General features: G+C 36.8%; 1 protein-coding gene across 22 annotated transcripts in view; it reads right to left on the bottom strand.

The window, feature by feature from the left end:
• CADPS2 (calcium dependent secretion activator 2) overlaps nucleotides 1–27,400 on the bottom strand; it is a 544,167-nt gene that overhangs the window by 110,673 nt on the left and 406,094 nt on the right. For 15 of the 22 annotated variants that reach the window (XM_082472263.1, XM_082472258.1, XM_082472256.1 and 12 more), the window contains 4 exons: nucleotides 24,540–24,641; nucleotides 16,360–16,423; nucleotides 13,053–13,176; nucleotides 10,960–10,980 (listed from right to left, as the gene is read on the bottom strand). In XM_082472263.1, coding sequence (XP_082328389.1) covers nucleotides 10,960–10,980; nucleotides 13,053–13,176; nucleotides 16,360–16,423; nucleotides 24,540–24,641 — 311 coding nt within the window. The remainder of the gene's footprint in view (nucleotides 1–10,959; nucleotides 10,981–13,052; nucleotides 13,177–16,359; nucleotides 16,424–24,539; nucleotides 24,642–27,400) is intronic. The other 7 variants (XM_082472261.1, XM_082472259.1, XM_082472267.1 and 4 more) reach the window with 1 other exon arrangement.

The following is a 27,400-nucleotide window of genomic DNA, read 5'->3' on the forward strand; positions in this document are numbered from 1 at the left end:
GTACTTTCATAATAAAATGTTTTGCCTTTTAAATTCTGTTGACATTTACAGTAATGATGCAAAAGCAATAGTGAGTAAAACTGTTACCTCAGCATGAATCAGGGTTATGGTGCTAAATTATACTCATCACGTATTCTTTATCACCATTCACTCAAGAAAAACAGCTAGTTTTACATAAGAATGTCCTTGAGGAAAGAGTAAAAAATTATTAATTTCATTGAATCTCTATGCTTGAATATACATTTAAAAAATATCATCTGTGACAAAATAAGAAGTTTGCATAAAGCACTTCTGTGTACTGAAGTACGAGGACTATCTCGAGGAAAACTGTTCGTGTGATTGTTTGAGTCCAGGGCTGAGCTAATTGCCTTTTGTTTTCTTTCACAGAGAACCATTCGACTACTGACAAAGTATGGTTATTCAGACTTGGAAATTTGGTAGACACTTTCTGAAAAATGAAGTAAACCTCTCACTTCAAGGAAACAATAGATAGTATTCGTTGCCAATGATAAAATGGGAGCTTTTAAGGAAAAGTAGAATTTTAGAAAACTTGTATCTGTCAGGAGCTTGACAGCTTCCTAATACTTTAAGACTCTTCTGATGAGTCAGGGTGATATTCACAAGGGTGATTTTTTGATATTACATAATATTTGTTAACATTAAGAAGATCGCAATTCACTGCATATTTTTCAAATAATCAATACATAATGTTAAAAATTATGCATGGTGAAAGATCTATTCAAAATACATGATAAACCAGTGGAATTTAATGTAATAGCATGAAAAGTTCATTGATGTGCTTTCAGATTTCACATTTCAATTAAACTGTAACAAACTTCCACTTGCTGAGTTTTGGTGTAATATCAAAGAAGAAAACCCACAATTATCTGAAAAGTTTTCTAAAATATTCCTCCCTTTTCAACTACATATAAGCCCAGATTTGTTTTTCGTGTCTTAACCAAAATAATATATTGCAATAGACTGAATGAAGAAGCAGGTATGAGAATCTAGCTGTTTTCTTTTAGGGAAGCCATTAAAGAGATGTACGAAAAGGTAAAACACTGTATACTTCTCACTACATAGTTTTTTGTTTGTTTTGGAAATTTTTTATTTTCATAAAAATGTTTTATGTTGACAGTAATGGGTTTATATTTATTTTTAAACAATAACATTTTATAAATTTATTTCTAGTATGGTAAATATTGGTAGATATAACCTACATAAACAAAAGCTCTTTGGGATCTGTGTTAATTTTTAAGAGTGTGATGGGTCCTGAAACTAAAAAGTTTGAGGACCTCTGGTGCAGAGAAAGGCTATTGATTTTAACAGGTTGACTTTACAACCTTGCTGAACTTTTGTATCTAATAGGCTCTATCTAGATCCTGTAGAATATTCTAGGGAGATGATCATTTCATCTGCAAACAATGATGGTTTTATCTCCTCTCTTTCCATTCTTTTGATTCACCTTTTTTTCATTCCTTTTATGTAGAGTCTGAGACTCTCAGTACTGTGAAAAATGAAAGTGTATGTACTTGTCTTGTTCCTAATCCTAGAGAATGCCTTTAAACTTTCTTCATTAAATATTCACTGTAGGTCTTTTCCTATATGGATTTTATAAAGCTAAGGAAGTCTATCTAGGCTAACAGTCTATTTTTTTTTTTTATGGCTAAGTGTTAAACTGTTTCACCCTTTAAAAAATATCTATTGCGATCATGTGATCTTTAAGTTTTTTAGTTTTTTGATGTTGAATCACTTTTATATTCTTGGAACAAACCCCACTGATTTTGATATATTATTTTACAAATACACTGTTGGATTTTGTGAGCTAATATCATATCTAGGAATTTTGCATATATGCTTAAATGAAATGGACCTATAATAATTCTTTTTTAAAAATTTATTTATTTTTGGCTGCGTTGGGTCTTCGTTGCTGCACACGGGCTTTCTCTAGTTGTGGCGAGTGGGGGCTACGCTTCGCTGCGGCACACAGGCTTTTCACTGCCGTGGCTTCTCTTGTTGCAGAGCACAGGCTCTAGGCGCATGGGCTTCAATAGTGTGGCACACAGGCTCAGTAGTTGTGGCTTGCGGGATTAGTTGCTCTGTGGCATGTGGGATTTTCCCGGACCAGGGCTTGAACCCATGTCCCTGCATTGGCAGGTGGATTCTTAACCACTGTGCCACCAGGGAAGCCCTATTTCTCTCTTATTCTATTGTCTTTATCAGGTTTGGGAATCAAGATTATACTTGCTTCATGAAATGAACTCCCTTCACTTCCCATTTTATTGAACCTATTTTGGATAGGAATTATTTGTTCCTTAAAACTGGTAGAATTTACCTCCTAAAACAACTGGGTTTAGGAATTTGGGGATGGGAGATCTTTGACAACTATTTCAATTTCTTTAAAATTTATTGGCCTATTTGAGTTTTGTTTTTTGTGCTGACTTTAACAATACGCAGTTTTTTGAGACTTTCAATTTTGTATTGGTTCACAATACTCTTCTACTATTTTGTTTTGTGTCTCTAGTTACTTTTTCTCTTTCATGCTATATTTATCTGCATCTTTTTCTTAACCAGTCTGATGGAAGTCTGTCTTACTCTATTTCTATTCTCCATATCACTTAGCTTTCCTTTTGTATTGTCTACTTATTTCTCCTTTCCTGCAGCCCCCATTCTGATCTCCTAGGTCACTAACAAGTTCTTCAGCTATATTCATCCTGTATCCTGTTTTTCTTACAACCATATTATTTTCATACCCAATATTTCCACTTGGTTTTTCATGACTTCTTGTCCCTGCATCAAGAAGGGACAAGCTAGCATCTTCCTGTATCACCTTGAGAGTATTATGCTTAATTTAAATTCTTGCTCCATCAGTTCCAGGTGGTACATACCACCTATCGTCTTTACTAAGAACTGCACTCCTTAGGAGTCTAGTAATTTTAGTTTGAGAGCTCACGATCATCTGGAGGTACAGAGAATGGGATGATGGGCAGGCTTGTGTCCTTTGCAGGGACTTCAAAAAGACAGAAGCTTAAGCTTTGGAGCAGAGAGTTCCAGGCAACACAGAACCAACACCGATAATTTCCTTTTCCTACTAAGTCATTAGGCAACTCCTGTGGACAGGGATTCACCATTAATTTGTTAGATTCAAAGCAACAGCACTTGGTCAACAGTCCTGTAATTCACCAGGCTTACAGGGTTTGGATGTAGAGGAGTGAAGGGATGAGCAGGAGTGGCTCAGCCCTTTCCTGTTTTCATCAACATCTCACTGCAGCACAGGTGAGGCCCTGTTTTGATAATACCACAGACACTGACCACCTGACCTACTGCTACCAATTCCAGTGACAAAAGATAAGGAGTTGGACATCTCAAGGCAATGTAGTGGGCAGGCAGGAGCAGAATTTAAAAGTTTTCCTCCTTCCGCTCTCCTTCTGACCAGCCAGGCTCCAGGCTAGTGTAACTAACTCCCCACCAGACAGACTGGTGAGATTGGAAGCCAAACTTCTTTGGGCAAAGTGGAGTGAAGGTGAGTAAAACAAAGGTGAGAGTATAGCCTGCTTTTTGGATGGCAGCTGAAAGGAGGCGTAGAGCTCAGGATAAGGCATTATTTAGGGAGATACCATGATTATAAATGGAAGGGAAATATGTAAAAGAAGACAGAGGTACAAGCCACAGGAGAAAGAGGAGATATATAATGGATTAAAATATATCCGGAAAGAGGTAAGTGGAATTGGGGTCAATATGATAGGTGCACAAGTTGGCCTTGAAGGGGAAGATACCTCATCCCCTGATGATGCAGAAGAGAAGACACAGGTGAGTACAGATAACAGGAAGTTTGCAAGTACAGAGCTGGAAAGCTGAGGTTTACTATGCACTTTACAAGATCGAAAGGAAGTGTCTGCCCTTAAATAACCTTTAACTTAGGTGTCATTTAAACTTAAGATCAAGTTCCTATTATAGCCTGATCCGGAAAGAGAACATTGTTCAAGATTGAATCAAGTTTTCATTTTTTTATATGTGGAATTAGCTACGACTGTCTCTGATTGAGCTTGTCCTTATCTATTGTAATTCACACTCAAAATAGAATGAAATAAAAATGGAGAGAAAGGATGGATGACTCATTGACAAAGAGACTGTGGATCAAGGAAAAGTTCTGCTCATTTGGGTCACAAAAGACCTCATGGCATTACAAATCATTCGGCACTGGTAATATTAACCCCAATATAAGGGACAGAAGGCCAAAAGCAGAGGGCAGCAGGACAGAAGGCCAACAGTTGTTTTAGACAGAGTAACACATACTAACGCTTTCCAGAATTAAACGAAGATTAATCAGGAAGGATGTTAGAGGAATGCAGACCCAGAACTAATTTTAGAGGAGAGAGACCTAAGTGTCTTTAAATGTCTCCATGCTTTGGAGTTGACAGAACCTTCGTCCTTTGGTCACTAAAGCTGTGGGTAAACAGTGGGTGCAGAGGTCCCAGGAGTGTTGAAAGCACTGCCATCGGGCTGCCACTGGTGTACAAGGGTGCACCTCGTCTCTTCATTTGACTATTCATTTAGTTGGTTAGTGACCTGAGTTATGCCGAGAGCTACTGAGCAACTGCACCACACTCTTGTCCTCTGTCCTAAGCTCAGAGAAGGTACACACAGAGCTTGAAAGCTCTGTCAGACATAAGCAAATCACGCCTTTACTTGCCTCTTCTAATCAATAATCCCTGCAACTCCTGCTTGTTATGTTTCCAAACCAGCTTTGGATACATGGGGATGAAGCTGTCAACATTGTCATGAGCTGACTAATTGACATGAACACAAATTATATAGCGCGGGGTTCTTATCTTGAGGGGCTAGCGAGTTGGTGGGAGAGAAGTTGGGGCAAACGTACTAGAAATCCTCATTCTTACAGATCAGATGTGGAAATAGCCAAAGTGAATTCTTATTACTTACGTAGTACTTAAAAGAGAATATGGTTTTAATACTTTCTTGCACATACATTATATAGAATAAGGCTAATGGTGTGGCAAGGAGATGTGAAAGACATCTTATTCAATATATTGACAAGAACATGCTGATAAAAATAGTTTAAAATTAGCATTTCAATTGTATCATACTCGGTGATAGAATCAAAGTAATTTATGGTTATCAGAAAACAATGATCTTCTTAGGTAATTTAAATAGTTCATTGACCCTCTGAAAAATACTCACAGCTTTTCTTTGTATATAGTGCAAAAATAAATTTTACTTTGATCCTATCCAGGTAATCACAGATGCTAAATCAGGGTAGCTCAAGCAATGAGTTTTTACTGTATATACACATATTGCCTTACAAACTAAAAAAAAAAAAAAATTTACAGATTTATATGATTTTCTCAAATATTTTAAATAAAAAGACAATAGGTCATTCTCTTTGTTTTAGAGCCAGAAATCGTATCTATCAATTTCTCCCTAAATCATCGGGTGAAATCATCAGAAGCAGAAATGGTCACAGAGGTTTTACGTTCAGGCCTAAGTCCCAGAGTCCAAGCCACACTGTCCAAATAGGCTGGAAAGAAATTCTTCAATTCTTTAATTTTGTTTTATCATTTTTAAGGTGAGGGCCCTGTTTCCTTTAGTATACAAATTACCTCCTGCAAAGTGTTGTCAGTGCTTATGGGAGTGCAAAATTTCAGGTCTATTACTTAGCTATTGTAGCCTGAATTCATGGTAACATATAATACTCAAAAAATTTAAGAATCAAATTTATAAGGAAACTCAAAAAACTTTTATGAGAGTACACTGCTAAGTTATCCTAGAAATATTAATATGAAATTATTCATTAACAAGAAGAATTTTCATCAACTGTGCAGTTTATATACTCATTTCTGTGCACACACATGTTCTTCAGTAGAACAGATTTCACTTACTTATTATTTATCGCTACACTCTGACAATGAAGTGCTAAATTAAAATGCCACCCAGATGGCAAACACATCCTAATGACGTAAGGATGGCTACAGTGCAACTTCTCCACTCAAAGAAAGCAAGCAGCGTGGCCCTCTGGGAAAGCATCTCTGTCCTGTTCAACTGAGACTTTGAGAATGAAAGCACTGGGGGTTAGACCTGGGAACCTGGCAACCAGAGGGCCCAGAGAGATCATCATTGCACAAAGCCTCTGCCTGTTCATTCCATGCTACCTTTTGTTTAGGGCACCTCCATGTTTTGAGATTCACAAGAAGCTTAGGTACCAGATTTACGTAAAAGATCTCAGGTCAAGGCAAGCTCTAAGGTGTGGTCTCCCTCCTCTTTTTTCGTAAGTCACAATATGTTACGTAGTTTTCAGGAGAAGACAGGGACTGTTATTAGATGTTTTATAGTTGTTCTTGTCCATAAAAAATTCCCTGAATTAAAGAATGGGTTCTTCTTTGAAAGTAACAGCTAATTTGCATCAACAAGGTATGTGATGTAAGAAAAACACAATGAGGAAAATAAAGTTTCAGTATCATTTTGAACCTTGGATGATAAATAAAAATGATCTTGGGGCTTCCCTGGTGGCACAGTGGTTGAGAATCCGCCTGCCGATGCAGGGGACACGGGTTCGAACCCTGGTCTGGGAAGATCCCACATGCCGCGGAGCAACTGGGCCCGTGAGCCACAACTACTGAGCCTGCGCGTCTGGAGCCTGTGCTCCGCAACAAGAGAGGCCGCGATAGTGAGAGGCCCCGCGCACCGCGATGAAGAGTGGCCCCTGCTCGCCGCAACTAGAGAAAGCCCTCGCACAGAAACGAAGACCCAACACAGCTAAAAATAATAAAAAAATAAATAAATTTATTAAAAAAAAATAATAGATTAAATCTTAAAAAAAAAAAAATGATCTTACTATTACATAAAAAGTTAGGGATAAAATTAAACCAAAGAAGAAAACTAGCTGATTTCACAACAGTGTAAATCTCAAACTTTTCTTAAAATTAAAAAAAACAATCGCTTTCTAGAGGTTTCAAGTTCTTAAAATGGACTATCTGTTCTCATAAAACACATGCGAATAATTCCCAAGAGGTCATCTGTTTCATTTCATCTATTACAGAGCTGTAACATTCCTTTATTCTGCAAATTTGTGCTGCCAATGGAGGATGTGAAGAATTACCAAGGAGGGACAAGAACTTTGAGTCAAACTGAGCAACGCGCTGCATTATAGAAACAACTGAAACAGGTTAGATTATTAACTATGATCAATACAGCTGCTGTCTGTAACTTCTGGCTTCTGTGATCCAGAGTTAGTGCCTCCTCACTCCCACCCTACACCATTATAAAGGGCATGAAATTCTGGTTTAATTTTTCCAACCTTGTTATTTTTTAGCGGTTAGTTTTTGCTCTATATTGTTAATTGTTCAGTGATTGGTTTGAATGATCTATTGCAAGCCAGCCTGCCAGCTTACAGATGTTCTCTCTGCTGTAAACAGCCGGATCACTCTTTGGGCCATTAACTCAATCGTTTATTCAATAAAGTATTTATCAAGTAACACCGCACCAGGCACTTTTCTTGGCACTGGAGATACAGCAGTTTTGAAATACATAAGCCCTGCCCTTGTGGGGCTACCATTCTAGGACAATAGTTGGATGAAAGAACTATCTTGTGTGTTAGATCAAATGGGCTATGGAGAAAAATAAAGCAGGGAAAGGGAAGAGACATGCGGGGTGGGGGAGGCTGCACATTTTAATCACGCTCAACACCCGACACTTAACATGTGTCCGGGAAAATAAAGAGCGTCAGTTTCTGGAGTTCAGCTCTTAGCCTTCCAACCAGACACCTGTGTTGTCCAATTCAGCAGCCACTAGCCACATGTGGTGGATGAGCATTTGAAATGGGGCTACTTCTAATGGAGATGTGCTGGGAGAGGGAGATGCCCACTGGATTTCAAAGACATAGGAAAAAAATAATGTAAAACATCTCAGTAGTTGTGTATACTGAATACATTTTAAAATGATGATATTTTGGGTATATTGGGTTAAATAAGCTATATGCATAAAATTAATTTCACCTATTTCTTTTTACCTCTTTAATGTGACTACAAATTTTTTTTAAGTTACATATATGGCTTTCATCATATTTCTATGTGCAGCACTGTTCCAGACTCCTTTTTAAATGTCCGTGAATTTTAACTGAGTGCAAATTGAACTATGCAAGCTTGCCAAGAATGGGGAGGAAGGAACACATAGGCAAATAAGAAGATATCTTAATAGGTAGACAGTGGGTTCTCATCTCCCACTTACTAGCTATGTGACCAGAGACTGGCTGGTAGATAATAACCTCTCTGCTTTGGGTGACTAAAAAAGGAATAATAATAGTAGTATTTACTGTAAAGGCTTGTTGTAAAGAATAAACAGATACATGTAAAGTGCTTAGAATAGTGACTGGCATGTAAGTGTTTGCTCCTATTATTAAATAAATATTATTTTTGGAAAAAGAGACCCTACCAATATTAACCCTTGGCTTTTGTGATGTGTGTGAGGGGTTTATCAGAAAATGCCATGACTTTGGATCAGACAGCCTTGGAGGCAGGGCAGCCATGGGGAGAGCATGGAGAGGCCTCTGGTGTCTGAGGAACATGGGTGCGAATCTCAGGTCTGCTGAATTTTAATAGCAGCACAACCTTGTGCCAGTTACCGCCTTTTTCTGAAGTCTTAGTTACCTCTTCTGTAAAATATCTGTTTTTTGTTTGTTTGTTTTGTTTTGTTTTTTATTTTATTTTTTAACATCTTTACTGGAGTATAATTGCTTTACAATGGTGTGTTAGTTTCTGCTTTATAACAAAGTGAATCAGTTATACATATACATATGTTCCCATATCTCTTCCCTGTTGCATCTCCCTCCCTCCCACCCTCCCTATCCCCCGCCTCTAGGTGGTCACAAAGCACAGAGCTGATCTCCCTGTGCTATGCAGTTGCTTCCCACTGGCTATCTATTTTACGTTTGGTAGTGTATATATGTCCATGCCACTCTCTCACTTTGTCACATCTTATCCTTCCCCCTTCCCATATCCTCAAGTCCATTCTCTAGTAGGTCTGTGTCTTTGAAGAGTTGTTTAAGGAACTACTGAAGCAGTGTAAATGAAAAACCTCTGGAGCAACAGGCAGGTCAATAGACGACAACATGATGACAAACCTTGAGCCAAATTTTACTCTTCTCTATGTGGAACAAACTGAGGATGATGATTATAATGCTCAAGAGAGTACTGTTTCAAAGTCTTATCAAGCATTTAAGCTCTTACACATGCAACTGATATTCTCATTTTTACTCACTTTTAAAAGCACCTCCAAGAACATTCACTAGGTAACCCTGTTAACTGGCAACCAAATACAACTAAAGGAATATAACTACATTTCTTAAAAACCTCTCTTCTGTTACTTCAGAACAGTCTTCAATGGAGGGTAGCTTTCCCTTCGATTCACTTAAATTACTGAGGCTATACTGATTTTTTTCTCTTTTCTATACAAGCATTTGACTTTTAAAAAGTATTTTTCCCAGAGTCTGCAGCCTAGACAGTTGAGCAATGGTACGGTGTTAAACACAAGTGAAGGGAAGACTTTCACCTGGTTGGAAGTGCTGTACACAGCAGACAGCAACTGTCACAAGCAGGGCAACTGCCTCCGCTCCATCCTCGTCATGGCGTGTGGTGACCCCTTCCTATTTCACAGGGGCAGGAGCGTCGTCTCTGTAAGTTGGGGATCAGGACACCTGACTCCAGTCCCAGCTGGCTGACTTATTTACTCTATGGCAAGTGGGAAAACCACTAACAACCCTAGACTTCTTGTTTGAAAATTATATAAAAACTATTTTTACCACAGAAATGTGGGAGATAAGATGCTACACGAGGTTTTGAAAAAGTCTGTTAAAGATCATGGGACTGCTGCTATCACAGTGGGCTGTCATAAGAGGGGATGGTAATATTTTTTTCTAATTCATCTTTTCTAAAGTGCACTTCAGCAATCATTGTAGGTGTGTTCTTTCCCCTTTTCCTGGCTCTGAGTGTTTTGTTCCTGACACATTCTGAGGTCAAATACTGGAAAAGAAGTGAAGGTCGGAAAAAAGAAATAGCATCCTTAATGGAAGACTTCAGTTAAAAACAACCCAAGCAAACTTGTCTATAAGACTGCATGCAAAATTTGACTAAGATGAGAAAACTCGGATTAGAAAGGTTCATCACTTGTCTCTCACGCCACTGATTTCAAATGGAACTTAACTAATGGACCTCTTGTCTCTCTCCAACTACTAAGTACCTACTTTGTGTCATGGGCACAGTGCTGGGTGCTGGAGATACAACAGTGAACAAGTTCAGTAGAGACCCAGCCTGCAAGAGGCTGAAGCAGAGATGGACAGGATGAATACATAATGGCCCATTAATTAAATTAATTACAACTGTGAGAAGTGGCGTGCGCGTGCACACACACAAAAGTAACAAAATCTTTAAAAACTCAAGAGACCCAGAGAAGAACTCTTTCCTGGCAATTTCTTGAGAATGGGATTTTATAACCTCTGCTCATTCCTATGATTAACAACTTTCAAAGTTAAGAGCTGCTTACTTTTTACTTAATAGCGTTTATGCATTTTTACTCTCAGGTTATCTTCCAAGAGTGCTAAAAGAAAGATGGTCCTCTTTTCTAGTTGTAAGAGTCCTTCAAATATTGGCAACAGCTTCCAAATAAGATTAGTGTACGTGGTTAAAACCTAATGCATAACATTAATACAGCCTCCGGTGTTTTGCTTTGAATTCATATCAAAAAAACATTGCTGAACTTTTGCAGAGATAAATGGCCTATATTTTCCCTACAAAGCATTAGCAACAGTTCCAATAAAATCAAAGTCTTTTCAGTATCTTAGTCAAAGTGATCTAACAGGAGCCCTGAAAAGGAAAGAGCTATTCATCCATATCAAAACACAACACCGCCACATTAGAAATAATGGTACATGCATGCACAAACATTAATTACCTGTTTCCTTTTCTGCTGGGCCTAAAACATAAGAGAAGAGAATTTAGGAGAAAAACAAACTCTACCCGTGTTGCTCACTCACGTAACGTAAAAGACCAATCAAGCAAAGAAAAGTAGCCCATTTCCTATTTCTAACTTAAAGTCGACTTTGTTCTTGGTCTGAGCCCGAGCATAAAACAAAGCGCTTTATTTTTTAAGATACAAAAAAGGGGGAGAAGGGAGAAAATGAAAAGGATAAAAGTTTTTCTTATCTAATAAGTATGCATTTTATTTTTTTTTGAAAAGAGACTGCTCAGCAGTCCTACCTGACTAGATTTCTAGTATCCTTTTTCTAGAATGTTCTCACACTGGACTCGAGATAAGAGAGGGGGTGACTCCAGAAAGGAAGAGGTGGGAGAGTTCCCTGCTCACTCTCCATTGGGTCCTCTTTTAGGCTTTTCTCTAACACAGACTTGTTTTTGTGTGTGATCCAGAAGAATAACTATTCCTTTCTGATCACTATTGTTAACGTGTTTATCTAGCTGATTAATGAGAGGAGCCCATGGCTGTGTACAAGTAAAAGAAAGTTCTTCATTTGTTCATATTAAAATGGATTCTACAACTAGAAAATAAATATAGAGATAAAACAAAAAATATACTGCATATCTTTTCAGTATTGTTGGATAGGTAATGGTCAAAAATAACTAAAATAGTTAAGACCAAAAGGATTCTCATAGTTTTTTGGACAGCATTCATAATATTTAGATAAAACAATATTGTGTTTACTCAGGTTGTCTACAATTTTTTTCTCTTTGCCAGATTTGGAAGGTTTTAATATGTCTATTTTTATATCAATTCTTTCAATCCGTGTTCACAATACCCAATATTCCCAAAACATGAAAATTGTTTGAAGGAGTATTCAAAATGTGAAAACCAATCTGTTTATCTTCCACTTTCCCCAAATGACCTAATATTCATTGCTTCTGCTTTAACACAACATGATATCATAATTAATGATGTTAAACTGGTATCTAAGGAGGTTTCATGTTGTTACTCTCGTGATATAATATTGGTTGCTATAGTGATGGGATGGCTTTTTTGTTAATCACTCAGGAGGCTGGTTATCACGTGCTTGTTAGAAAGCTTGATCAGATTTGGAGAGAAAAAAGGATATAACACAGCCAATTATAATCATCTTTTTCAATGTCCCAATTTTGATGAATCTATCATAGTATCAACTAATTAATAAATTTATAATTCATTAAATACAATTTTATATTAAAAATTACTAAATTTTTTCTAACAGATGATTTACTTTTTATTTTTAGAGATAAGTATTAACACTATAAACTTTTTTCCTCCCTAAGTTAATGCTACATGTATTACACAAGCTAGTTTTATGATAATTAAAGAACCTGAGGTCATTTCTATTACTTTTAATTATATCAGTCAAAGGATTGTCAGATAAAAGCTGATTGTGTGACTTTGCCACAAATTTCAATCTATGTATTTCTAAGTTATCTTAAACCTTAAATGAATAAAATGAATAATTATCCTTAATGAATAAAACCTGAAGAAAGAGAAAAAATGCACAGTCCTCTCAAGAGATCTAATCTTACAAATGCATCAATATATTGTAAGCAATTAAAAGTTGCAGGAAATTCTATCAGTTTATTTCAGCCCTCACGATAATCAACAAGTTTCCTCTTTCTCTGAGAGATGCTACAGAACCAAAAATAAAATTAAATAATACTACACTGTTACTGATCAGGAGAGAATACACTGCCCATAGTTTAAATGTTAGACATACTTACTGTAATGTCAAAAAATACAACCCATGAAAACACGTTTTGGTTTCTTCAAAACTCAAAATAAGAACAAAGGACAACTTAAGCATGAATCCTGGGTCTTTCATTCAAGCAGAGTCCCAGGAGGCATATTAAGGCAATGAATAGGAAAAAGCTCTTCAGTTCACCAGCTGAGATTTTAATGAGACATTTCCCTTTGCCATGGCACAGGTTTGTTCAAGAAAGGAAAGGACTTCTCACAGAAAATGCAGTTAATAGGCACTGTTGGCTCTCACTGCCATTTCGGCAATTGCTCACTGCACTGACCTTCTATCTTGGCATATTCTGTGAGTCTCGTGTAATTGATCAAGGCAGCTTTCTCAAGACATTTTCTGACCACTTTTTTCACCTCTTCTGCTGGTATGGGAGTGGCAATATCTTTCATTAAAACCTAGAGAGAGAAAGAGAGCGAGAGAGACGGCATAACGTACTAAAAAACAAGTACACAAATTGCCCTAGACCTATTGGTAGGAAGGGGTCCTAGGTAACACTGGGGGAGGTGATGAGTCAGCACTTCACAGCCGGGAAGTAATCTCTCCCAGTCTTGGCCCCACCTGTCTAAGCCTCATTTATGCACATCAAAACCTCCCTTGCCCAAGCCACCATTCAGTGTGACTGTCACTTTTCCTCTAGGGACCCACAACGCCACTAGAGCAGCTGTTTCAAAGGAGGATTACAGTCCTTGGGATACTTTGTAATAAAGTTTACCTTGCATATCCCTGATTTAAAAGCTTTATATCTTTTAAGCAATATATCTGAAAACATAAATTCCATTAAAATAAGCATCATTTACGGGCTTTATAAAAATCAAGACCCCTACTCTCACTAATTACACTTTAGTTATTTTGATCTGCTGGGGATGGGGGGAGCTTCTTTGTCTTAGTGAAATGAATGGAGTATCAAATGTTAAAACACAAGGAAAACTTTCTGAAATTAAAAAAAAAAAACTGATTATTTTCTGTTGGGTTCCTAAATTGTTTTTGTATTTTTCATTTAAAAGTATTAATATTGGCAAATGGAAAATACAATTGTATCCAGAATTCAAAATATAATGTACTTAAGTACTTTTATAGTGACTCATTGATAATTTTCCTTAAAACTTTCCTAGTGATAAAACTGCTCACAGTAAGTTTTGATTATACAATTAGTCAAACGCTATTTTCCATATAATTAATGTGGCTTTCCGTGCTTTGCTTACATTCAAATTCTACAATATACAGGTATAGCAAAATCTTAACATAAAGAAGACAATACTTTTGTAAGTGTTCTGACTATCCTATTAGTCTTTTACTTTGAAAGAAATATTGAAAGAACATGAAGACATCCATTTCATGGTTTGTTACTTCATTCTATTTCGATCAGCCTCGGCACTATGGATTTTATAATCTCAAATTCATTCAATCATTCTAGCATCGGTGATCCTTGACGACATATTTTCATTTTGTCAGACAAGGTTTCCTTCTGAAAACAGCACACTTTATCACTTACAAATTTCCTCCCCTATCAAATTAAATTTTTCTTCATATTTTCACATTAAAAATCTTTAACACACTGATATATATTTGGCACTTTAATTAGAACTGCACAGTAGACTCTTTATTGCCAGAAAAATCCTTCTGTTTAGAGTAAAAAAATATAAGCATTAACAGGCACTATTATTTTTAAGGTGATTATTACTAAAATTTAAATTTAAGATTAATTTTACTATTAAGCTTTCCCATGGTGCCAAACTTTCAAATAATAGAAATAGCTGTTAAAATTAGAATGTCTATATCTATTACAGAGGTGAGTCTAGGGTTGAAATCATGCAATATTTCACAGTATCTAGGAGCTGGACACTTCATTTGAAGTGTGTGTGGGGAAACTAAATCCCCTTTCCTGGAGAAGCGCAGATAAAGGGCTAGCAAGTGCAAAAAGGGAGACACACAATTTGTGTTTCATGCTTCCGCCCCAAGTTCTTCCAAGACACCATTTGTATCAAGAATTCACATGTAGATTTTATTTTTCTAAGATTTCAGTAAGTACAGAGACATGAAAATGAAGAAATAGCCCTTATCATTTCTCTTTCAATTCAGCAAGAGACATGATTAATTACTGTAACTGGAATAAAGGTCACTGTTCATCCTGCCACCTGTCAGTACAGGGCACGAGGGCATCTCTTCTGTTACTAACTCTTCCCTGCTGGGGGGAGGATGGGAGTTCTGCCATGGAAACCAGCACATAGAGAGGCTGTACTAGGTACCCAGGATGGGATGCCGTTCCAAAAAGCAAAGCTGCCTTTGAGGAGTTTTATCTCATTGATGATACCTTAATGGATAGGATGAAATGAAAACTCTGAAAAGCCTGAGTTACATGCAGCTTTTAATATTATAAAAATGCTAATGAAACAGAGAATTATGACAATAATATTTCTATCACACAATTCACAGTAATCAAGGATAAGACAGGGATATATAGATAAAACCAATCTATAATCCAAAGACCTCACTTTAGTCATCAGTTCTAGCCCTCCTCTCCCAAATCCTTAAATCACTGAACAATGTCTCCCCTTTTTGCTTTTCAGAGGTGCGAATAAATAATATATTATCTGGACTTCCTTGGGCAGAAAAATCAACAAGAGCCAAGTGCTTAAAAGTCAACAAATCAGGACCGGAATAATCAAATCAAGAGATAGAGATGATCCCTAGATATTCTTTTTAATACAGATACGGAATAAAACTTGTTCACATTACTTAAGTTGTTAGCTTCCAACTAGCACGTGAACAGTTTTATAGACAGGTGAAAGGATACTTCCCTTTTTTTTTTATTAGGGTATAGTTTGGGGTAGACTTGCTTTACAATGTCATACTAGTTTCTGCTGTACAACGAAGTGAAACAGCTCTATGTATACATATATCCCCTCCCTCTTGGACCTCCTTCCCACCCCCCTCCCTTTACACCTAATCTGCCACAAAAACAGCAGTGGAGAATAGACTTTCATTAATAAATGATTTCTAGCGTGGGTATAACACCTTATTTGCTATTTACTTTTTGTATATTTCTATAATTTCATGACTTCTATAATCATCAATTTCTGTAATTCACGAATTCTTTCAAAGTAACACAAATTGAACTGAAATAAATTCTGAGATAAACTTAGAATGAAAGAAATGATATGTTTGTGAATATTAAATGTTAAACTCTTATAGGTATGAGGGATATGACAGACAGAAGTACAAATAAGTCGGGGGGATAATAAAAGACAACTGTAAAGTCTGAAAAACAGATAACGGTACTTATCTGAAATAAGGAGGGGAAAAAAAGAGGTGGGAAAAATGGATACTACCAAAAAGAAGATAACTTTAACCCTAACTCAGCATAGGATGGCAGTGGTAGGCTTCAGAAAGGCTTTGGAGAGGAAAAGCAGGATATAGAAGAATTTGAATGTAGCAAGAAAAAGTGAGAGACTGATGAAATGCAACAGACCCAGGTGATATCACACTCATGAGGAATGGGACCATCTGCCTAGTTCAACACTAAAATACACAGCCACTGAGAATGCAAATAGTACTTACAAAGTAATGTTCAAACATACCCTTTCAAGTAATGAAAGTGTAGCTTTCAGTGCACCTTCAGGTCGTCCAAAGGGAAAACAGTATCTTTAAAAAAAAAAAAAAAAAAAAAAAGGAGGAACAAAAAAGTCAAACATTTAATATCCAAGACTGCTAAATAATTCCCTCTTCTATAACTTGGTGTTATTGGAGAACATTTGTAAACAGTGGTTAAAAGGGCATCGACCCATGCAGGAAAGTTTTAAATGCTGAAATTTACCTAGTCCCATGATTTAAATGTCTTAAACAGTAAAGGTATAAACTGTGATGAAAAAGGTTCTCAAGTTTCGATGATACATGTACAAAAATACAGTAATCAAAAAGGAATCTCTAGGGCCCTATACGTAAAGAGAAACTTAAAATGCATTTCCTACTAATTTCTTGTTTAAGGTGTTCTTATTCAAGCTCTATGATAAAATGAAATGACTCCCCCATTTCCTCCTTTATTTATGTGTGATTTAAGATGGAAACACACACTGCATACATAACTTCTAGGAGAAACAAGGTTCCGGCTCCCCCCTTGTCCTTACATTTGCCTGTCTCTGCTGGTGTCTAGCTCTCCAACCTCCCCATCCCCCAACATAAACCTTCTGCAGCTCTATTGCCCGCAGTCATTTATCCGAAGTATTTCTAGTCCCATGTATTCCTAATACACACCATCAACTGGAGGGCAGGTATTCTGAAATCAGGGTCAGAGCTGGGAGGATGAGTGGGTCCCTCACAAGTTAGCTGCCACATGGTGGTGACAGGTTTACTGCTCTTTAGAGGAGGGTCCCCCTTCAGGTCACTTTCCACTTAGAGAGTACAGAATGTCAGGGCCACTTCATCCTGCGGGTGCACCTCGCTTGTTCAACCAGGTTCAGCAAAGCCTCCCTGACCGCTGCCTCAGCCCCAAGATCAAGTGCTACACAGGCAGCTGGGCCATCGTGGACTGCCATTTTGCTCTTAGACACCTTCAAACTAATAACTTGAAAAGTTTACTTATTTCCATGTCTTTTGCCATTATCCAAGGACTAAGTAGACATATTTTCTAAGACATAATTACAAAGAAATTCTTTTTTTCCACACTGTAATTTGAAGAGGTCTCCCTCAAAAGCACATATAGTTTAAGCTCAAGTTCTTTTATAGGACCAAATTTTAAAGAGAAACTTTACTGGACCTAATTTTAAAGAGAAAGAGGAAGACTGATTCCTCACAAAGCAGTAGTTGAATTTATATTCGGTTTAGCTTTTAGTTTCGTGAAACTTCCGTTCACGTCAGATAAATGCAAATAAGTGTCATATAAATCTAGCCACTCACGTGTTTCTTCAGAGTACCATTTACCATTTCATTTACTGTTAAAATTTTCCTTCACTTAATCTTGCCTCTATGCCTCCTCCCCCCTACTACCTCCCCCGCCCATACATAAAAAACCATGACCAATTTATTTTGATAAGAGTTTTTCCTGCACAGTGGTGCTTTTTAGAGCATTAGCAAATTAGTAAAAGTAGCTTTAGTCATTCTGTATACCATAAACCTTAATCCACGTTTAAATAAAACACAAATTGGGTTCTTGTAGTCCCCTCCTCCTGCTTAAATCTTTTCAGTGTTTCTGCATAATCCACCCATTGTCTTTCCTATTGTTTATTTCCATTAACCTATGGGTGACACATTTTATGAATGGAATGTTACTGATCCCCAGATTACATTTAGCATTTCAGGGCTCTGAGGTCCCACTGGGTATGCTCTGAATTAGCATTAGCTGCCCGTGATGTGTAAATAATTCAACACATTTACAGAGTACAAGTAATCCTGAATCAATAAAATACAGAAAATAACTACACAGAAGCTTAATTAATCTTCACAAAACAAGTTTTAAAAGAAGGGAATCATTTTGTTCTGCCTTGCAAGATAAATATTTTGGGTTTTTACCACTTTGATAGCTCTGTAATAGCTAAGCAAAGTGAAAAACACTCAATTAACAAATAAAATTCAACCAAGTTTAATACCTAATCTGAATAAATCAAAGTCAGGCTGATTTTCACTTTAGTCAACTAATTACACAGATAAATGAGCCTGCATAGACCTGTCCAATGATTAAACTGGTTTTCTTTGAATTTTAAATTAAAATTTTAAATACAGTATCTGTTTTTATCAAAGTTATATATGCACATAGCCTGAAAGGAAACTTTTCCTAAGGGGATTTTTATGAAAAACGTAAATCCTTTATGTCAGTTCTACCCCCATTTCCCAAGTAATTTCTCGAGAAAAAAATGTTTTTAACTTTTAGCTGATTCTTTTGGTATTTAAATGTCATATCCCTAACCTACATGGTAATACTTCAAATTCTTAGTTTTCCAGTTTTAGATATTATCCTACTAACTTCCCACTATGGAAGAGAAGTTCTTAGCTTTTTTAAAAAAATAGATTTAGAGGTGTAAGTGGCATACAGTGAACTACACATATTTAAAGTATACAATTTGATAAGTTTTGACATATGTATACACCTGTGAAACCATCACTACAATCAAGGCAATATATATATTCATGCCCCTCAAATGATTCCTCCCGACTCGTGGGGCCCAGGCAACTACTGATTTACTGTCATTTAGATTAGTTTGTATTTTCTATAATTTCATGTAAGAGGAATCATACAGTATTGAACTATTTTGGGTATGATTTCTCTCAGCATAGCTGTTTTGATATTCTTTCATGCTATTGCAATGTATCCCTTTTTGTTTCTCAGAAGTATTCTAATACATTTTTTATCCATTCCTGTTGATGGTCATCTGACTTGTCTTCATATTTGGGCTATTATGAATAATGCTGGTATAAATATTCATATTAAAGTCTTTGTGTGGATATATGCTTCCATTTCTCTTGGGGAAATACCTAAGAGTGGAACAGTTGGGTCATACGTTAGGTGTTTAAATTTTTAAAAACTGCAAACCATTTTACAAAATGAGTTGTACCATTTTCCATTCCTATCAATCACTGTGGCTTTAGTTTATATTTCCCTAAAGAGTAATGATGTTGAGCATCTTTTCATATGCCTTTTCACCATCACATATCTTTAGTGAAATATCTGTCAAAACAACTTTTTATTGGGCTGTTTTATTTCTTATTGTTTTAAGAGTTATTTATAGGGAGTTCCCTGGTGGCCTATTGGTTAGGATTCTGGGCTTTAACTGCTGCGGCCCAGGTTCAATCCCTGGTCGGGGACCTGAGATCCTGCAAGTTATGCAGTGTGGCCAAAAAAATAAATAAATAAATTTATATATTCTAGATAGAAGTCTTTTGTGGGATATGTATGGTGAAAATATTTTCTCCCATTCTGAGATTCCCTTATAATGTCTTTGGAAGATCAAAAGTTCTTAATGTTGATGAAGTTCGAGGTAATATTTTTCCATTTATGAATCACGATTTTGGTGTTTTATTTAAGCATCTGTGCTTAGTCCAAGGACACAGAGATTTTCTGTTTTCTATGTCTATCCATCTTGAGTTAAGTTTTGGATCAGGTGTGAGGTATGGATCCAGGTTTTTATTTTACATTTGGATATCCAATAGTTCCAGCACTACTTGTTGAATAAAGTATATTTTGCAAATTACCTGTACATTTGTGGAAAATTAATTGACCATATGTATGTGAGTCTATTACTGGACTCTCTATACTACACTACCTTGATTATTGATTTTTGAGTAGATAGCCTTGCCTTGTTTTTGACTGTAGGTGGAAAACATTCAGTCTTTCCTACTTTTTTACTATTAAGCATGATGTTAGTTGTAGGTTTTCCATGATGTCCTTAACAGGTTAAACATATGACATGTGGTAATAATAATTATTTTGATACTATTGTTTACTAATTCTATCTTCCCTGTCATTTTCACTTTCGCTTGTTTTTATTCTTTTCATTGGTCATATTTTACTACTTCTTTGTATGCCTAGAAATTTTTGACTGGATGCTAGACATTGTTATTTTACCTTCTTGGAGGCTGAACACTTTTGTATTTCTTTAAATATTCTTGAGTTTGTTCTGGAATGCAGTTAAATTACTTGAAAATAGTTTGATTCATATGAATCTTGGTTTTAAGCCTCATTAGGAGGGACCATGACAGTGTTTATTCTAGGGCTAATTTTTTTCCACTACCGAGGCAAAACCTTCTGTATTCTACCTGATGCTCATGAATTAGGTTTCCACTCTAGATACTGAAAACTGGAATTACTCTTAGCCCTGTGTAAAGAAACCCCTGTAATCCTTTCACATAGTTCTTTGCCCAGCTTTGAATAGTTTCCTCACATCCATGCACAGATCAATACTTAGCTGAAGACTCCAGGAGGACCCTCAGCAAATATTACTTGTAGGTCTCTTTGCTCTCTCCTTTAGAACTTTGAGTTGAAAACTCTGGCTGCCTTACCCTCCATGGACTCTCAGCTCTGTCTCCTCAAGTCAGGGTGTCCAAGGGGATCCACCCAGATTCCTCCTCCCTGGACCATGATTTAGAAACACTGTGCTGTCAGTAAGCTGGGGCAATTAAAGGGCTTATCCATTGTTTTCCATCTCTCAGGAATTACTGTTATTATCTTATGTTTAATATCTTGAAAAGCATTTTTTTCCCACATATTTTGTCTTTAAAAAATTGTTTCAGGTGGGAGGGTAAATATCATCCCATTACTCCATCTTGGACATAAGTTGCTTTTTTTTTTTAAGACCACTTTCCACCACCCTAGACATAATTTCTGTTCCTCCTACCCTTAATGCAGTTACATCACTTTTGTGGGTTAGACCGAAATTCAGTATCTACATTAATTACATAAACGTCCTAGATAAATGAAATGTATCTAATATGATTACTTTCTAGTGTCACTATTTTGTTTATAATACTTAGCTATATTTGTCTTTGTTTTAATTTCTTTTTTTTATTATGTACTTAATCTAATACAATTCCAAGCTCTAACACAACTAATACAATTCCAAACTCTATTCCAAGTGGGTAAAACTTCTCTCAATATGTTAAAATATCTCAGTGTTTTGTCAATTTGATCTACTTGAAGAATTTTCGGTGGGAGTCTTTCTTTTCCACAGCTTTAGGTCTTTTCTCTTGGGCTAGTCAGAGCCCGGGGGGGAAGGTACTTACAATATGTATGGAAAGTGTAAGCCTGCCTGCCTGCCCGCCTGCCAGCATTTTCGGTGTCAAGTGTGTGAGTTGGAAGGAGAAGGCTGTGATTCTCAGATTTCAGAATAACCATTTATCTAATCCCCATGTTTCTATGAAATCCCGAACTCCAACTGTGCCTGTTGTTTCCTCCCCTCCTCTACCACAGCCCAGGTACCCTGTAATTTTACCCTCTCCAGGGAATAAACCTGCAGTGCTCTTCCAGGGGAAGGGAGGGGCAGTGGCCTGGCTGATGAGGTGGAAAGGAGATCTGGGGATCTAAGTGTGTCTTAAGCAGATTTACAACAAATCATCCTTTACTCTTAATTTCCAGGAGGGCTTACAACTGGCAATTCCAAACGTTTTGGTGATTGTATGACAAATCAGATTGCTTCTCTGTATTCCCCATTGCCCGTTTATGATCCAGTTTTTCCTGGGTGACTAAATTAGATACCATCCATCCATCTGACTTCCACATTTTTAACTTATTTTTTCCATTTTTTTCCCTCTTACTCTTGCTGTCCTTGTGGGTTTATGTCTTCTGAAAAATACTGTTCTGTTGTTTTGGTTAGGTTCTGTGAGGAAACTGAGACAGACATGCGTTTAATCTGCTGTCTTTAACCAGAAGTTCCTCATTTATGTTTAATTTAGTTTGCCTTATTATTTTACCTGTATCTTTGAAATCCATTTCTGAAATACAGTTGGGCCTGAATAAATAAATTTCTATACAAGAGTTATTAATAGTACTCTGGTTACTTCTTTAGTGTGAGTTGATAAGTAATTTACGTTCTTTCTAAATTTTAATGTAAGTGCCTAAGGAAGATCATTTGGTAGAATCCTTAGGAAGATCTTCATGGACAATTTAAACATTTTCCTAAATTTGCCTATATGGATACCTAAAATTTCCTCTGTTTTATTTTAATCCCATTTCCTCTTATCCAGTTTTCTATGGACTCAGGAAAAATAAAACTGGTAAAATTTATACAAACTCTACAAATATCAAAAGGGAATATAAAAGTCAGCCTAAAATGTCTAGACCAGTTTAGTTTAGTTCTTTATAGTACATCAAAGAAATAAAAACGAAAAAGAATTCTAGCGTACATCTTTACAGACATTATTAAGAGAAACAGAGAAACAAAACTGTAAGAGAGAGAATACTAATACAATAAATGATGTGGACAACTGTCATTCCCTGCCTCGACTGTGTAGTTGTAAGCACTGTGGGGGACAGGACCCGCTGGTGGGCTGGCTCTCACCAAGCTAACTCGATCATGGCGGTCCCATGGCTTGTCAGTGACGGAGGATCTAGTACGTGGGCTTCCTCTGGCCCCTGGGTTTGGTTCAGGACTGGGCCTATGACCTATCTAGGGCAAATGAGATATGAGGGCTGGTTTGCTAGGATCTTCTAAGGAAACTTTTCATCTTAAGAGAGAATCACAGAAAGAGACAGCCTCTACTACCTTCACTTTCAACTCTGGCATGTATGGATGTGAGGCCAAGGAATTCTGTGGTCTTGTTACCCATCTGGGGATAAAGCCATCCCATGAAGGAGAATAGCCGTGTGAGAATTACAAAGAAATGGAGCTACAGCTACTAAATTCAGCCTGTCTTAAAGTCCAGCCTATCTGAGACCTGCATGTAAGTGAACATATCCATTTATTTGTTTAAACCAGTTTGAGGTAGGATTTGTTACTTGCACATGAAAGCACTACTACAAATAACCATAGAGACTTAGAGTTACTGATGTATATAGTCAACTGAATGATCAGCTCTGTCTCAATAATGTCAAAAACAGGAAAATTATATATTGATTTTCATTAAATGACAGACACAATAAATATAAGGGTCTCTACACAACCTAAAAGACAATACTCTTAACAGCAAATGCAGAAACATCCTCTGAAAATGTGTTTCCTAGTATGAATTTATTGGCCTTTTGGGAAGAACAGTTCTCCAATGTGAGACTGTTCCATGCATAGCATTTCTAAATCCAGCACTAAATGACTGCCCCTATGCCCAATTATCATGACAAAGAAAATCCTCCCTCATTCACTTACCTTCAGGTGGTGGTACCAGCCCCAGATGAAAACACCAATGCAGAGAAACAGATGGATAGTATATCCTATGATAATTTTTTCCTTCACTATCATTTTAAAATCAGAGTCTAAGCTTTTCATATTACAAATAAGGAAACTGAGGCCCAGAGCAGCCATACTCTGTTCACATGGTTAAACAACAGTGTTTTCAAACTGTTGAGGGGGAATACTAACTGAATTTATTTTTCAGTAAGTTCACATGAAATGACATACCTGCAACATGACAAATATGCTATAAGATGCAATACACTGACATGGCAACATTTTATAGGATCTAATGAGACTGACAGAAAAAGGTGTATTTCTGTTTTTAACCATTAGGTTCTATTAAGCTAACTATAATCAGGGGAAAATAATATTATCAAGATATTTATCCTTCACCCTGCAAATGCTTCTTAGTATCAATACTTAATTTTTTTGGCAAAGAAACTGCGCTAGACGCACTGTGGTCCTTATTCTCACAGAATGTAAATAAAAGGATAACCAAGGACTATATGATAGGTGACTAGGGCATAGTACAGATGATGAATGCTAAAAAGACTTCAGCTTTTCCACTCTGCTGGAATAAATGAAAAAGTCTCCCCTGTGAAGGTGGGGCTTGAGCGTCTCCTTGCCTGGCTATGCAGTGAGAGGGAGGAAAAGCCCCCAGAGCTGGGGGAAGAGGCTATGCAAGGCTGAGAACTGCACAGGGCTAGCAAGAGGGCCAGTGGAAAGGATACTGCAGGGAGCGGGGCCTACTGAATGAGTAGTGCAAACTGAAGGCAGGCTGAGAAGCAGAACGCAGACCTAGGAACGTGGATCATACCTTGCAGGCAATGGAGGAGACGCTACCGATTGCGCTTGAGCAGTAGCAGAAAGACATAATAAACATTTGTAGGGGATTAGAGGGTTGAGTGAATTAAAGAAACACACACTTGTACTAATGGAGTATATACCTGAAATGGCTTATCTGATTCTCTAAAAGGGAAGATAGTCTTTCCTTTATCTCCTCAAACTTCTCTTTTTCTTCCATTGAAATAGTTCCGATTCCATCAGGCCTGGGGAAAAAAAAAAGGAGAGTCAGTAATTTATTGTGATAGAACATTTACCTTTTTTTAAAAGTATTTATTTATTTATTATTTATTTTGGCTGCACTGGGTCTTATTTGCGGCACACGGGATCTTCGTTGTGGTGTGCAGGATCTTTAGTTGAGGTGTGCATGCAGGATCTAGTTCCCCGACTGGGGATCGAACCCGGGCGCCCTGCACTGGGAGCGTGGAGTCTTACCCACTGGACCAACAGGGAAGTCCCTTGAACATTTACTTTTATAAATTTTATATCTTTCTATTTCCCTGAAAAATCCAAATAATTAAGGAAAATGCATATTGGTTCACAGTATACATACTACTTGTGTCTACGGTGGAAATTTATTGGAGATATTTATAGCCATTTGCTTCATATTTTGACCTGGAATGAATGGAACAGAATTATTCTCTTTTAGACAGCCTTCAAGGTAAAGGATTACAATAAATATTTTTCAGATCTACAGAAAACAATGACTAGTCCTTGAGAATGACAGTGAAAAGTGTTTTATAGTGATACCAAACATTTGACCAATTAAATATCCTGAATGGAATTATTATAAAAAAATATACTGAATGTAAGCTAAAATGTCTTAACTCCTTCTCTTCCAAATAAAAATTAAGCTAATGTGAAACTGGAGATTTAATTTTAATGGTTGTAAGGAACAGACATTTTGGATTCATGCAGTGGTTTACTGCTCTATTTTTTTGTTTAAATATAAATGAAACATGAATACTTGAATAAAAACATACAGAGAAGATCACCTATGTTTCAAGATTTTTGTGCTTAACCTAATATGCCTATGAAATAAAGTATCAACTTTATAAATAAAGTAGTACCTTTAAAAGTAGCAACAGGGACTTCCCTGGTGGTGAAGTGGTTAAGAATCCTCCTGCCAATGCAGGGGACACGGGTTCGATCCCTGGTCCGGGAAGATCCCACATGCCACAGAGCAACTAAGCCTGTGCACCACAACTACTGAGCCTGCGCTCAAGAGCCTGCAAGCCGCAACTACTGAAGCCCACGTGCTCTAGGGTCCACGAGTCGCAACTACTGAGCCCGTGTGCTGCAGTTACTGAAGCCTGTGTGCCTAGAGCCCCTGCTCCGCAACAAGAGAAGCCACCGCAACGAGAAGCCCGCGCACCGCGACAAAGAGGAGCCTCTGCTCGCCGCAACTAGAGAAAGTCCGTGTGCAGCAACGAAGACCCAACACAACCAAAAAAAAAAAGTAGCAACAAAGACTGAACAGAGGTCTTCTTTTACTAAGATTAGTATTGAAAACATAAAATATATCTAATAGGGATTCAGAATTTATTCTATATCCATTTAAGTATCTGGTAGTATAGCAGTCATCTCAAATTTTGAATGTATGAATTTCACTGTCTGTTAAAACAGAGAATGAGATACATTAATTTCACATTTACTTTAAATATTTATATATTTCAACAAAATGAATCTTTTGCATTTCTTAACACCAATCATATCTTCTCAAATTAACTTATTTTTCTAAAGATTGTTTTAATTTCCAAAGATTTATCATTTGAACTTACTAATGTTTAATGTTTATGTATAAAATAGGTACAAGTGAGGATTATGAAAAAAATGGGTATTTAAAATAACTTTCCCAACAAGATTTTTATTTGCTGTTCCCACTGTTTTTTACCTAGACATCTATACGTGTGTGTATGTGCATTTTTGATGCTTGTAAACTAGTCAGTTAGGATAAAAGCGATTAATTCTAAAGTTATACCTGAATCATACTGGCTTAAAGATCTTTTATTCATATCAAAGCATCATTTTTCCCAGAAAAAAAAAAGCATCATTTAAATCTGAGAATTTTTTTCTAAAACAGAGTAAATAATTTGTTATTTCAGAAACTTGCATCCTGCTTGAATTTATGCTTTGAAAATATTACTTACAATTACATTTCATTCTGATCCATCAAAATGCAGTTTGAATGTTAACTGCAGAAAAACTAAGGGCAAAATATTTGGTCTTTCAAAATGTTTACGAAGGAAAAAAGAAAGTCTGATTTTAAATTCTAGAGCAATGAACTATGAACTAACCCCAATGTTTCAGAATAATTTAACAATGGATTTTTTTTTCACATATTACTTCAAAGTCAATTCCTACCAAGCAAATAATAGCACAAAACCCAGACTTTAACCTAAGCATAACTATTGCCAATGATCACAAAAGTTGAATTGGATAGTTCTATATAAATCATTAATTTGGGAATTTGGGCAGACAAAAACTATAACTACGTTATGCTATTACATAGACAGCAAGACATCCCATACCACAAAGTTGCAAGTGGTCAATTCACTAAATACACCTATGCAAACTTGATGAAAAAGAGCAAAGAACTTCTCTTTATTGTTCTGAAGATTGACATGGTCCTTTGGCCTTGCACTCTGACAGATGCCACACAATTATATTTGAGTGAAATTTACTGTTTGTTTCAACTGTCAAAGGAGATTGTAATCCACAGTGACAGAGTACATTGGTGGGTCATATGAAACTTCGCTGGGGCACATCGCCTACCTGACTGAATGAGGCCAGGGGTTCAGTCGATGAAGAGTGAGAAAAGTCAGTCGGGGGGAATGTCACTCATGTCACTTTCACGGAGATAAAGACTGTTATACACAGTGAAGGGCTGTCACTTCACTGAGCTTATTACTAAATTACGTATACATCTGACAGGTTAAATACATTTTATATTTTGGACTTACCC

Source organism: Balaenoptera physalus, assembly GCF_965194825.1.
Source record: "Balaenoptera physalus genome assembly, chromosome: 8".
NCBI lineage: Eukaryota > Metazoa > Chordata > Mammalia > Artiodactyla > Balaenopteridae > Balaenoptera > Balaenoptera physalus.